This window comes from Rhinatrema bivittatum, chromosome 6 (assembly GCF_901001135.1).
Source record: "Rhinatrema bivittatum chromosome 6, aRhiBiv1.1, whole genome shotgun sequence".
In the NCBI taxonomy this organism is placed as follows: Eukaryota; Metazoa; Chordata; class Amphibia; order Gymnophiona; family Rhinatrematidae; genus Rhinatrema; species Rhinatrema bivittatum.
This window is the reverse complement of record NC_042620.1, coordinates 39,524,052-39,537,931: the sequence shown is the minus strand read 5'-3', so window position 1 is coordinate 39,537,931 and position 13,880 is coordinate 39,524,052. Positions and strand designations below refer to the sequence as shown.

General features: G+C 45.0%; 1 protein-coding gene across 5 annotated transcripts in view; it reads right to left on the bottom strand.

Moving 5' to 3' along the window:
- LOC115093502 (UPF0538 protein C2orf76 homolog) overlaps window positions 1-13,880 on the bottom strand; it is a 28,755-nt gene that overhangs the window by 1,902 nt on the left and 12,973 nt on the right. For all 5 annotated transcript variants that reach the window (XM_029605328.1, XM_029605330.1, XM_029605329.1 and 2 more), the window contains 2 exons: window positions 11,613-11,650; window positions 5,548-5,629 (listed from right to left, as the gene is read on the bottom strand). In XM_029605328.1, the coding sequence (XP_029461188.1) occupies window positions 5,548-5,629; window positions 11,613-11,650 (120 nt within the window). The remainder of the gene's footprint in view (window positions 1-5,547; window positions 5,630-11,612; window positions 11,651-13,880) is intronic.

Below are 13,880 nucleotides of genomic sequence, written 5' to 3'. Positions count from 1 at the left end.
GTTAATTTTTTTGCTCTGCTCATGTTTAATGCATGAGACTTCAAGAATATGCAAAATGAGAGGCACAAATTAGCTTCCACAGCAATAGCTTCAAATGCTTCTAATTATTCACAGGGGGACGTGGAAGAGCTAGAGGACCCACAGAGCTTCAGAGCACTGAACACTTCTCTCAACTTCACAGGTCAAGGACTTCCTTTTCTAAACTAAGGTGCCAGCGGCATGATTAATTCAGCGCCGAGCCCAAGCTGACGGGTAGTCCTCAACATTATTTAAACATGGAATTAATTTAAGGAGGCAAGCCAAAGAACTTCCATGTTTGCTTCTTAGAAAAACTAAACATGAAGTTGATGCTCTCGTACATATTTTTAAAAAAAAGTGACTTTCAGCACCTTCACCAAATGAAACAGGTTTGGTTTTTTTTTTTTGCAATGAATACTGAACAACCTAGTGGTTAGAGTAATAGGTTGTGAATCAGAAGATCAGGGTTCAAATCCAGCTTTTCACTATCTCCCTTTGTCTCAGGTTGCTGCCTAGACTCTTAAGGACCCTATATTTAAGTATTTTTCCTACACACACAAAATGGAAGAAAACCTTTCCTGTAATTGTATGTAATTTACTGTACAGCACCTTGATATATATAGAGTGCTATATACATGCATAAATTTAAAAAAATGCATATCATATCTCTGTAGAAACTGACAATTAGTAAGTTACATAATAATGAAGAATTAGTGCAATTAGAAAAGACTTGACAGGTCAATGAACTCCATTTTCAAAAGAGCAAATCTCTTTCTATAAGTGCAAGAATGCTCCTGCTTACTTCTCGAAGGTGAGTGCCTTACTCCATTTGAAGTCTGGTGTTCTGCAAACTCTCTCTTGACACATGCCCTGGCCCATGTGGAGCCTTATCCACGCCTGGGGGCAGACCCTCCCCCCCTTCAATCAGCCTCTCTCCCTCTTCAAAGCTGAGCCTAAAAAAAATCTTCCACAGCCAGCAAACGTGTTTCATAATGCACTGCGTTAAAATAAAATGCAATAAGACCCTGGACCAACTTTTAAGGGCTGGTTTGCCAATCCATAGCATCTGTCTTTTTTGGGTTTAGGCTTAGTTTATGTTGGTGCAACAGATTTGCTGTTTTACGTAAGTAGTGGATGAGGTTGAGGTTGTTAATGGTTGAGTCTTAAAACACTGCTTCTGGCTGTGATTCAGTTATCACCTTAATTCAGGTCAGGGCTTGCTAAATATGCAGATATTAGCCAATGTGCAGCACGAGAAGCAGCTCAGGCCCTGCAAGGCTCAATGGGCAGTCTTTTCACCTGATAACTGAAGGTGTAAGGCAGAGAGAGCCATTCAACCGTGGCACAATAAGAAGTAGTTACAGAATTAGTTCACTCAGAACACAGGAGTGGGTGCCAGGTTGGTGGAGAGGATTACCAACTGCTTGACTGACAGGAGACCACCTGCAATGATAAATGGAACCTGCTCTGAAGAGAGAACTGTGTTAAGTGGAGTGCCTAAGATCAGTTTTGGGATCAGTTCTGTTCAATATCTTTGTGAGCAACTTTGAGGAGGGGTTAGAAGGAAAAGTTTTTCTTTTTGTGGATGATACTGAAACAGAGTAGACACACTTGAAGGATAAGAGAGAATGAAAAGTGATTTAAGAAAGCTTGAACAATGATTGAAGATTTGGCAGCTGGGGTTAAATGCTAAGAAATGCAGTCATGCATCTGGCATGCAGTAATCCAAAAGATCTGTATATAATAGGTAATGTTCCTGGACTAGGAGAGGGACCTTAGAGTGATTGTGTTTGGCAATCTAAAGGCAGCAAAGCCTTTCAAGCTACCACCTATCAAGGTGGTAGCTAAAGCCAGAAGGATGCTGGGCTGCACGGACCAAGGAATAACCAGCAGGAAAAAGGAGGTGATAATGTTCTTGTACAGGTCTCTTGGTGAGGCCTCACTTGGAATACTGTGTTCAGTAACTCAAAAAGGACAGAGATATAATGGAAGCTGTCCAGAGGAAGGTGACCAAAATGACATCTGTTTTGGAAGACCTATGAGAAGAGGCTGAAGGATCTAAATATGTATACTCTGGAGGAGGTGCAGGGGAGATAGGATACAGACTTCAGATACCTGAACGCTATTAGTGATGCACAAACATCAAATCTTTTCTGTTGGAAAGAGACTGTACAACTAGAGGTCATGATATGAAACACCAGAAGTGATGACCCAGAACCAACAACAGGAAATATTTCTTCACAGAGAGGGTGGTGGCTGCCTGGCAGGCCCGCCCAGGAGAGGTGATGAAGATGAGAATAGTAAATGAATTCTAAAGGGCATGGGATAAAACACTGCAGATCCCTAAAGGCTTGAGGTTGGACATGAAGAAAGGGGATAACCTATGTTAATATTAGGTATAACATTTCTGCATGGGGGTAACCTGCATGGAGCAGCTGTAACTACCATAAGCAACTTGCTGGGCAGCCTGCATAGCCCATTTGGTCTTTATCTGCCATCATAACTATGTTACTATGACTGGGCTGCTCTGTATACACAATGCCTCAATATAATATTCCTAATGAAGTATTTTGTGTGAAAAGGATTATAAATCCTGTATTTCCATTTTGTTACTGCACGTCTCTAAAGAACATAAGTGGCTTGTGGGCTCCTTCACTTCTGGTCTTTTATATTTTCAGAAATTTCCCGAGGATTTTTTTTTTTTCAATTTGTTTATAATTTGTTGTACAAGAGCCTGACAGCTTCCTTCTGCTCTCTCGGGCTTCCAGCTCAACTCAGTTTATATGATCGTGAGCCTTCATCTGCCACTAGCCAGGAGTTGTCCCCATTTTTACTCCTTCGCTTCCCCTCTAATGCCAGTACAAGTGAAGTCCGACCAGAGATGCAGGTGCTCATGTAGTCCGGTCTGTCTAGCAGGCCATGTGGGGGACAGGAGGCGACCGGATGCTTAGGCAACAGTCACATTAGTATTGCTGGCTATTTAGATTATTATAGAGCCTTGTGGTTAGCCATGGAAAGGTGCATACTGGGGGGACGACTAAGTTTGCTACCCAAGATAGTGGAGAATAAGGAAGGAAGAAAAAAAAACACCCCAAAAGACTGCCCTGGATAAGGAGAAATCTTGCAGGTGGGCATATACTGTGGCTGGCAGCTGGGACATAGCCCTAGCAGTATGGACAGAACAATTGTGCAGGCTGGATGGGTCAGATGTCTTTTTTTTCTGCCATCATGTACTACGTTTCTATGTAAATACTAGCACACAGGTCTCTTTCCAGCAATGCCTTAGCATTCCCTTCCAGGGGCTGCCAATTTTGCCACTGCAGCATTCCCAGCGACGGCTGGCCCTAGGAACAGAAACCAGGAATTGAATCTGGGTCTCCCATAAGACAGTTACTGTAAATGTATTACTGCTCTCGTTAGGGGTGGGGGAGACAATAGCAGAAACCCGTTTTTATTCCCAGATATAATATGTAATGACGACATAAGGTGCGCTTGGAAATTCTTTTTAATCAGAACAGTGGCACCCAAGGCTATTGAAGCTATTTCTGTATCTTTCTGCCACTTTTTTAGGTCTTTGACTGCATCTCTTGGTATTTGATGGATCTTCTCTCTCTCCTTCTATAGTTTAAAATAGTCGCTTGGTACTGGCACTTCTATCACTAATGCCATTCTTGTGTTTTGCTGCTTTACTGCTAGGTCCGGTTTTCTAGCATTGAGCGTTTTATGGATTAGAAATTGAATATCCCGTGTGATCAAAACCCCTTCATTCTCGGCAATTCTGTCAGGGTCATTATCCCAGTATTTCTCCGCTACCATGATGTGATCATGCTTACAGCCACGCTACTTTACTGCAACTTTCCGTATACAGCAGGCCTTGCGACATCAGCCTTTCATCAGTGTGCGTGGCAGCATGTCCCATATTCTAAAGAGTACAGACTGAAGACTGCGATCCTTCTTTGCATTGTGCTGTCAGGAAAAAAATACCCACAGCATATCCAGCCAAATTTTGGATCAGTCCTAAAGAGATCCATCTCACCTAACATCCTACCTCTGACCTAGGCAACCCCAAAGCCGGACAGCTGCAGCTTATTTACAACGTGGTTTGCTAATTCCAGGAACAGGTGCCATAGTGGTGTACAAATGAAAACTGCCTTTATATTGTATCTACTGAAAGTTTAAAAAAAAAATATAGATTAGATTTGGACTACGAGATCTTGTCATATAAAACTCTGGCGATTAGTTTAGATGAAAGTAGGCTCTGAAATAGGAGAGATGTACCAATCCATCCAAACCTTTGAAACTGGTATAGTCTACCACAGCAGAACGCTTTCAGTGGCATGCTATGCTACATACGCTTTCTTGTAATGTTATTTTTGCCTCTTAAGGGTGATTTAGCTCTGTATTTTAACATTCTACAATGAGAGGTAGCAAGTTAAGCTATGCAGATTTTGCTCCTGCTAGGCTGATGCACTGACTTAAGCAAAGCTGAGAATGGCCTGAGTTATCTACCAGCCGAGGTGACTAACCCAAAACAGGGACAATACTGCAGCATGGGACAGATCCAAAAGCCGTTGCGGTAAGGGCAAGGAAAGGAAAAAACTGGAGATCAAATGAGATCTACGGCGACACTGCAGGTGGGGGCAAATGGGCAGGCCAGGGATTCCTCATCTCTGACAGCTGTTGTATTACTTATAGGGTTTTGTGGATTTTACTGGAGCAGGCTGCTCCTTTATTGGACCTAAGGAGGAAGGTATCAGAGGGGAAATTAAGGAAGTATAAGGAATAAAAAAGTTGCTTTGGCAATACTAACCTTTGCCTGTTTTTTGTGGGGTGCAAGTACTTGGTGACACTTAGCAATCCTATTATCTGCTTCTGAGACGTATAAACAAAATTAACCAATTGCAATAAGATGTAGCTACTTCATTGCCAGCTTCTCTTTCTCAGATGAGTTCTAGAGGAGCCACAGTGACATCAAGTGGTGATCATTACAGGCAACGAGTATTCAAGCTGTAATTTGCTGCAGATCTCCGGCCCAAATACCCACTGTCACCGCATTAAAAAGTGAAAGACATCAACCCAGGAATAAAATTTGGCACTTAGCTTCATCTTCCAGTTAGTGACTATAGCTCCCCAGTGCTGTCTGGAGCGGTTTTGTATAAATCATCAAAACCTCTGCTGCATACTAAGACAAACTCAGTCCTTTACATCTTCCACGTTAGATGCACTACTTACAATTACTAAACAAAACACGTCACAGGTAGGTTAAAGTACGTGTGATACTAATAACCTTCCTGTCAATCACTTTAAATTATGTCCGGCAGTATTCCACGCACGCCTGCAAACCACAATTTGCATTCAAAGCACCAAACGAACAGGACATGCCGCCCTGTTCCCCCTCCTCCCACTAATTATCCACTACCATCAAGAACGGCAGGAATAACATTTACTCGTCGGTAGCCTATCCAAACATCATCCCCAGGTCATCAGCAGAATGACACGCACAAGTCAAAGAGACAATCGCCCCCTTACCTACTCCCGCTGCTTTCAGAGTTGATTCATCTTTCAGGATGAGCCTCTCATCATCTTCCAAACTCACCACCAGCTCATTGGTCTGGAAACAGTTAAACATGGGCAGAAGTAAGATAACATTTATTACATTTTTTAAATTGAGGGTTGGTTTTTTTTTAGCACTTTCACAGTCTAGGACAACTTTCAGGGCACTAATATAAAAAGAAATGCATTGATGGAGCGTGAGAGAATTAAAAAAAAAAAAGCTCTTTGCCACATCTGTTTGAATGCAGTAAGAATCATGAGCGCTAAATCATGTCCAATACTAGAGTCTATTCAGCTTCGGAGGAAATAAGAAAATGCATTTCTGATCACTTTTTTACAACTGGGACAGCCCTAGCATGCTGCAATCTCAGGGCCCGTCCACAGATTCCCTGATGCCTGTCAACTATGAAAAAACAATAAGGGATTTTAACAGCAGAAAGTTCGTGAAAGAGACATTTGTATAGAGGATCAGGGCCCAATGTTCTTCTGTATCCTGGATTGGCCACTGTTGGAAACAGGATGCTGGACTTGATGGACCCTTGATCTGATCTATTATGGAAAATTCTTATGTTCTGACCTATCAGCTTGGTGCTGCTGCCTCTAATTTCAATAGAGCTAATAGGCATATACAGTACCATACAGATACACAAGAGAGAGACCCTGCTACATGGAGCTTACAATCTAGGCATGCATATAAGAGGTTTATAGAAAACATGACTATAATCAATAAGGCTTGGATCAGAAGAGCCAGGGTTTAATAAAAGCAGCCTCAAATAGGTGGGATTGTAGGCTGGATAGACAGAGGGCATGACACAGCAGCTCAGGAAGTCTCTTCCATATAAATGAAAATTGGTTCTTACCTGCTAATTTTCATTCCTGTAGTACCACAGATCAGTACAGAAAAGTGGGTTGTGTATCCCTACCAGCAGGTAGAGTCAGAGAACAATTAGAACTTTGGGCACTGCTACATAACGAGAGTGCCACCTGCAGTCACTCAGTATTGACCTGTACCCAAGCCCCAACCAAATTTCCGGACTACCACTTCGCTGCTGGCAAAAACCAGACCGAACAACTGCTAAAAACTGCTCCATGAATCATGTCTGCAAAAAAAGGAGCTTCAACAATAAAAAACTTAAGCAGGTTCTGACCAAGACAGTCTTTTGGTATCTGAAGAAAGTGATGGTCCTCTGGACTGATCTGTGATATTACAGGAACGAAAATGAGAAGGTAAAAACCAGTCCAGAAAAGTGGGATGTACCCAAGCCACCCTACACTGGGCGGGAACCCGAAAGACTTGCACACAGAACACTCTCACCAAAGGACGATGCATCAGAAGCCTTATCGTCCAGTCGGTAATGCTTAGTGAAAGTGTGTAAAGAGGACCACATAGCTGCCCTACAGATGTCCTGAGGCGACAGTAATTGACACTCTGCCCAGGACGTAGCCTGGGCTCTGGTGGAATGAGCTCTGAGACCCAAAGGAACTTGACTACCTCGGGCAATGTATGCCAAAGCAATGGCTTCCTTAACCCAACGTGATATGGTTGGCTTAGATGCTTTGTCACCCTGCTTAGGGTCCCCAAAGAGGATGAATAAGTGATCGGAATGTCGGAAGGCATTAGTAACCTCCAGGTAATGTAAAAGAATGCAGCGCACGTCCAAAAGATGAAGGTCTGTACCCTAAGAGGACTCCTGAGACCACTGTGGAAAACCTGGAAGTTCGACCGTCTTGTTGACATGAAAGGCTTAAACGACCTTCGGGACAAAGGACGGGACCGTACGAAGTGATCCCCTATCATCGTAAATTTGAAGAAAAGGATCCCGACATGACAGCGCCTGGATTCCGAAATGCAACGAGCCGAACAATTGGCCACCAAAAAAAACACCGTTTTTAGGGTCATATCCTTCAGAGAAGCTCTGCGGATAGGCTCAAAAGGGGGTCCACATTGCACACGAAGTACCAGGTTCAAACTCCAATCCGGACAAATAGAACGGACGGGAGGACGCAAATGTTTAACCCCTTTGAGAAATCAGGAGATATCCGGGTGAAGTGCAAGCGAACGGCCATTAACTCTGAACCATAAAGCACCCAAAGCCGCTACCTGTACCCTAAGTGAATTGAACACTAATCCCTTAGCGAGCCCCTGTTGCAGAAAGTCCAGCACCTGAGACACACCCACAGACAACGGATCGCATGCCCGCTCATGACACCATGACTCAAAAAGCTTCCAGAATCTAACATAAGCCATAGAAATGGCCGGGCATCGAGCCTGAAGAAGGGAGGAAATGACCTGCTCAGAATAACCCTTCAAGCGTAAGTGTCGCCTCTCAAAAGCCAAGCCACGAGAAAGAAGTGATCCTCTCGATCCGAAAATATGGGTCCCTGCCGAAGAAGATGCGGCAGATGAGCAAGCTGCAATGGACCTTCTAGAGCCATGCGAACCAAATCCGCGAACCATGGGCGTCTAGCCACTCTGGTGCTACCAGTACCACCCTGCCTGGATGGAGTTCTATTCGATGGAGAAGACGCCCGATGAGTGGCCACGGCGGGAAGGCATAAAACAGAGTCCCCATGGGCCACAGACACACCAGAGCGTCGAGCCCCTTGTGGCATGCCCCATCTGGCGCAAATTAGGTTCCACGCTTCGGAGGACAGTTCCCACTCTCCTGGATTGAGTTGCTGTCTGCTGAGGAAGTCCGCCTGCATGTTCTCCACTCCGGCGACATGAGAAGCTGCAATTCCCTTGAGATGACGCTCCGCCCAGGCAAACAGGAGTCAAGCCTCGAGAGCCACCACGGGACTTCTTGTCCCTCGTTGACGGTTGATGTAAGCCACCGTCATCGCATTGTCGGAGAACACAAACCATTTTGCCCTGAATCTAGGGTCGGAATGCTTGTAGGGCAAGTCGAACAGCTCTTGTCTCGAGACGATTGATGGACCAAGATTGCTCCGTCGGCGACCATAGCTCTTGGGCTGATCTATCTGCATACACTGCACCCCAACCAGAAAGACTGGTATCTGTGGATATTATTAGCCAATGCGGAGGGTCCAAGTCCACCCCCCGCTCCAGATTGTCATGCGATAGCCACAACGACAGACTGGCTCTGTATTCTGGCAGAAGACACATTGGCACGTGGAACTGTTCCAACACCGGATTCCATCGTGACAAAAGTACACACTGTAATGGTCGTAAGTGAGCGAATGCCCATGGCACTAAGTCCAAGGTGGAAGCTATGGATCCCAGAACTTGTAGGTGATACCAGATGGTGGGATTCTTCCTCCGAAGCAGGGCTTGGACCTGGCTTTGCAACTTTGTTACTCAGTCCACCATCAGAAACTCCTTGCACTCCCAAGTAAACAAGATCTTGGGTGGGTTGCAAATGACTCTTCTGAACATGGACGACCCAACCAAGCACCTGCAAGGTGAGCATCACCAAACGAACAGACCTCTAGCAGTCCTCCCGAGACTTTGCGCGAATCAGTCGCCCAGGTAAGGATGGACTAAAATCCCTTCCTTCACAAGGAAGGCAGCTACCACCACCATCACACCTTGGTGAAAGTTCAAGGAGCTGTGGCTAGGCCAAATGGAAGGGCCCGAAACTGGTAGTGCTGTCCCATGACCTTGAAGCGCAGAAACCTCCGATGGCTCAACCGGATTGGTATGTGTAGATACGCCTCCGTGAGGTCCAGGGATGCCAGAAACTCTCCTTTTCGGACCACAGCCATTACCGTCCTCAGGTCTCCATTCGAAAATGAGGGATCTGAAGCAACAGTTTACCTTCTGCAGAGCAAGAATGGGGCGAAAGGTGCCCTCTTTTTTGGGAACCACAAAGTAAACCGAGTACCGGCCATGGCCCTGAGGAGCCTCCGGAATGGGGACAATAGCCTTGAGCTCGAGAAGGCGCTGCAGAGTGGCCCGCACTGCCTCTTGCTTGCTGAGGAATGCCATGCGGGACTCCACAAATACCTCCTGAACTGGTCACGAGAACTCTTGAGCGTAGCAGTCTCTGATCACTTCCAGGACCTAGTGATCCGAAGTGATTCTTCCCCATTCCGTGTAAAAGCTGGATAATCTGCCTCCAACAGCTTCTACGACGGAATGGGTGCCAGTGGCTTCATTGGGAGGATTTACTGTTTCCGGCACTGAGGTTTCCAGAGTCTCTGCCGGAGCGGCGACCACCATGAAAGGACTGCTGGCGTCTGTTTGGAAGCAGAAGGCGCGGAATACCTGGTGGTTCGATACCGGCGAGAGTCCCGAAAACTAGCCCGAGGCGGAAAAACCTTCTTGGAAGACCTCCTATCTTCCAGCAACGTATGGCCCATGGACTCTCCGAGTAGCTTTACCAGCTTATCAAGGTCATCCCCGAACAGAAGCTTGTCTTTAAAAGGGAGGTTACAAAGCTGAGACTTTGAGGACAAATACGCTGCCCAATTCCACAGCCATTGGAGGCGACACACCGCCACCACTGATACCATACTCCGAGCTGCGTCCGCATGAGGTCATACAGCACATCCACCACATAAGCGATGCCCACCTCTAATTGAGCGGCCTGAAGCGCTCCGCTGCCACTGGAAATGGAGGAGGAGGTGGAATCTTGAACCCAACACAGACACGCCCTCTGCATAAGGCTAGCACAAACTGTCGCCCAAAGACTTAAGGCAGCTACTTAAACTCGCTTTAGCTGGATCTCAAGTTTGCGGTCTTGCATATGTTTCAGTGCCGCGGTCCCAGCTACTGGGTTAGTGGTCTTTTTAGTGACCGCCGAAACTGCTGCATCTACCTTTGGAATCTTCAGAAAATCCAAAACATCCGAGGACATAGGGTAAAGCTTTGCCATAGCCCTGCCCACCTTCAGTCCCGCATCAGGAGTATCCCATTCCCGGGAGACTAGTTTGCGGACCTTTTTAGATAGCGGAAAAGAAGTTGTCGGACCTCAGATACCATTGAGAACAGGATTAACTCCCTCACTGTCTGACTCCTCATAGAGAAATTTTAAGCCCCAGGACATCCAAGACCTGTGGAATGAGAGGACAGAGCTCTTCACGCTTGAAAAGGCGGACCACGCTGGGATCATCACCCTCCGCTGGAGGGAGGTCGTCATCATCAAGATCCACGTCCCCCGGATCAGGAGTCAGATCTGGATATACTCCCGGACCTGTCCCAGAGTCTGCCGCAGTGTCTGCACCCGCTCCCGGGTCCTGTGGCACTCAGGAGGAATCCCCTTGTCTGGGGAAATGCGCTGAAAAATACACGGGCTGAAAGCCCAACTTACCCTCCCCTCCTCTAGAAATCACCCTGAGCCCCGGGCTAAGAGGGAACACGCTGCTCCTTTTTTGAAATGGCTGCTATCTACAGCCTCTCTCTGCACCGACACCTTACCTCAGAAAAGATGTCCGCCGGCTCAGCTCCCCCCCTTTTTTTTTTTTTTTAACTTTATGAAATGGCAACAAAGGCAGAAGGAAAAGGAGCAGCTATAGCAGCTTTGGTGCGAAGTAACCAGAAGCCCCTGGCCTTCCACTCCCAAGAACTTGCGGGCGAAACACAGACAGGGGTGTCCAACCCCTTGGATGCCCTGCTTCCAGTGAGGGATGGCCCACGAAGGTGCCTAACACCTCAGGAAGCGCAGCTGAGATAGAGGAAAAAGAAATCCCTAAAAAAATACTAAGTAACCCTGAGTGACTGCAGGTGGCACTCGTTATGTAGCAGTGCCCAAAGTTCTAATTGTTCTCTGACTCCACCTGCTGGTAGGGATACAAAACCCACTTTTCTGGACTGATCTGGTTATGTTCAGGAAGAGGTTATTAGTGTTTGGGTACTTGCCAGGTACTTGGAGCCTGGTTTGGCCTCTGATGGAAACAGGATGCTGGGCTTGATGGACCCTTGGTCTGACCCAGCATGGTAATTTCTCATGTTCTTTTGATCCAGGCATATGAGGGGGCAGCAAGATGGAAAGCATAGAGTCAGGAGAGGGTGATGGGCCTGTACTGAACTGAATATTCTTTATACGTTATAATGAACAGGATTTGCTGCACTCACGTACCTTAGAACCATGGGCTTGGTGGATAATTTTCAATGTATCTATATTAAAAAGAAACAAAAAAAGTAAATACAAGTGTTATATTCTTCAGTGGGAAGGGAGCAAGATGACTACATTAGACATTGAACTAATAGGAGACCTACATTTTACCCTCTTCAAGGGTTCAAACATTGACTTTAAGACAGTTATTCAACACATTCCATCTTGTTTGGGATCTGAAGGAGGAATTATAAAAGCTCCCAACAGCTAGCCAAGAAATGAATTGAGTTAACCCAATAAAAAAAAAAAAAAAGTTATCACTTTAGATGTTGTTAACCTCTGTTTCAGTATAGGGACAGATATCTAATTTCACAGCCCTGTAAATTAACCAGCGTGCCCTGAGAGACTGAAAGAAATGGATTACACTACAAACAGTCCAGACCTCGGGCTGAAGTCTCCTCTGCCCTGCAAAGGGTTCTGAATGGGGCTCCCTTGTCTTACCGTGACCCCCCCCCCCCCCCCCCCCCCTTAGCCAAACAGATGCTTCCTCAGTGGCAGATATTAATTTGCATGAGCCCTGGAAAGTGAGCAGCTTGGATTTAAAAGAAATTAAAGGAAGGGTGAAAGAAAAGTAAACCTTGACCTGTGTAAAACAGTATAGCAGGGCTATTTAAAAATTTATTTTACAAATCTGTAACAAAGTTTGTATTGCCACCTACTAGCTGGTCTGGGCATCACACACTATATATACACTGACGACATTCAATTAATATTACCCATTGACGGCACAATTGAGAAAACATTAAACATAGCTAACATGTATCTAGATATCATCAAACATCTACTAAATCAAATGGAGTTCGTAATTAATATAGAGAAGACAGAATTCCTACATTTAGAGCGAAAAAATATGGAGATCACACAGAGCCCAATCACACTCAATAACAACCAAAAAATAATGTTGGCTACTTTTTTTTTGTCTATGGTTGTTATTGTGTCATATGCACGTGGGGCGGGATTTAGTTTTTTTAGTATAGATTCAATTTCCAGTTCCGATACCTCCATTGAATGTCGACCATTGCATAACATCTCTTTTTTTCATTTTAATTTCTTGTTTCGTTATATTTGGAATTTTTGTTTTTAGGTTCTTAATTTTGTCATTGAAAAACGTAGTTATTTCATTGCATCTCTTTCCTGGAAGGTTTTGTGGAGCTTCAGATTTGTCATTAGTGAGATTTCTTACTATGGTAAATAATGTTCTTGGGTTGTTTGCGTATTTCTCTATTTTAGAGCTATAGAACTGCTTCTTTGTATTGAGGATTACTTGTTTATAGTATGCTAGGTGTTTTCTGTATTTACCGATAGTTAGATTTTCGGTTGTTTTATTTTTTCTCCATTCTTTTTCTTTTTTCCTTATATTTCTCTTGACTTCCTTTATCTTTTCATTATACCATGGGTTTGTTTGTTTCGGATCCCGTATCAAGCAAGGTTGAGAGACCCTTGCCCAAATCTCATCTTTGAGTGAGTTTCTGCACTCCAAAGGCCAGCAAATCTTCACAAGAGACCACTGTTCTGTTCGTACGTCTCATGTAGAATGTGAAAGCGGCCCCTAACCCCCTACACTCTTACCTAATCCCCACCTCGAGTTTCTAGGTGGGCCTATCCTAGGGATACAAATACCTATCTACGGGACATGCTATTATGGCCTCTCTCTCTCTCTCTCTCCCTCTCTCTCCAAATCCTCTGATATGGTGCGATCGCATGCGGTAAACACATTTTCGCACGCGATAAGCCCTTAACGCATGCGAAAACGCCTTACCGCATTTTGAAAAATGACCCCCTATGTTACCGAACCTTATGGCACCTGTGTAAACGGACAGATTTTAGTATCATTAATTTTATGTGCCTTATTGTAAACCGTTGTGACAGTACCCATCTTAACGACGATATAGAAAAGATTTAAAATAAATAAAATTACTGACTGGATGAAGGGTCTGGGTAAAGTGTGGGGCATGCAGGCTGAATAACTGGGGGGGGGGGGGTTTGATGACCTAAAAATTGACTGGGCAAACTGGCGGACTAATTTGTAAAACTGATTGTATTCTGCACGCGAGCAAGTTAAAAAAAATGACCTCACTTGCACGCATAAAAAACGTGTGAATACACTTGTATAATGCTTAAAATTAGGAGCACACGTATGCGCGTTGGGGTGCGTTTTACAAGACGCGCATACATCTGCGCAGACTATACAAAATTCTAGCTCATGTGCACACGCATGAGCGCCCGTGCACT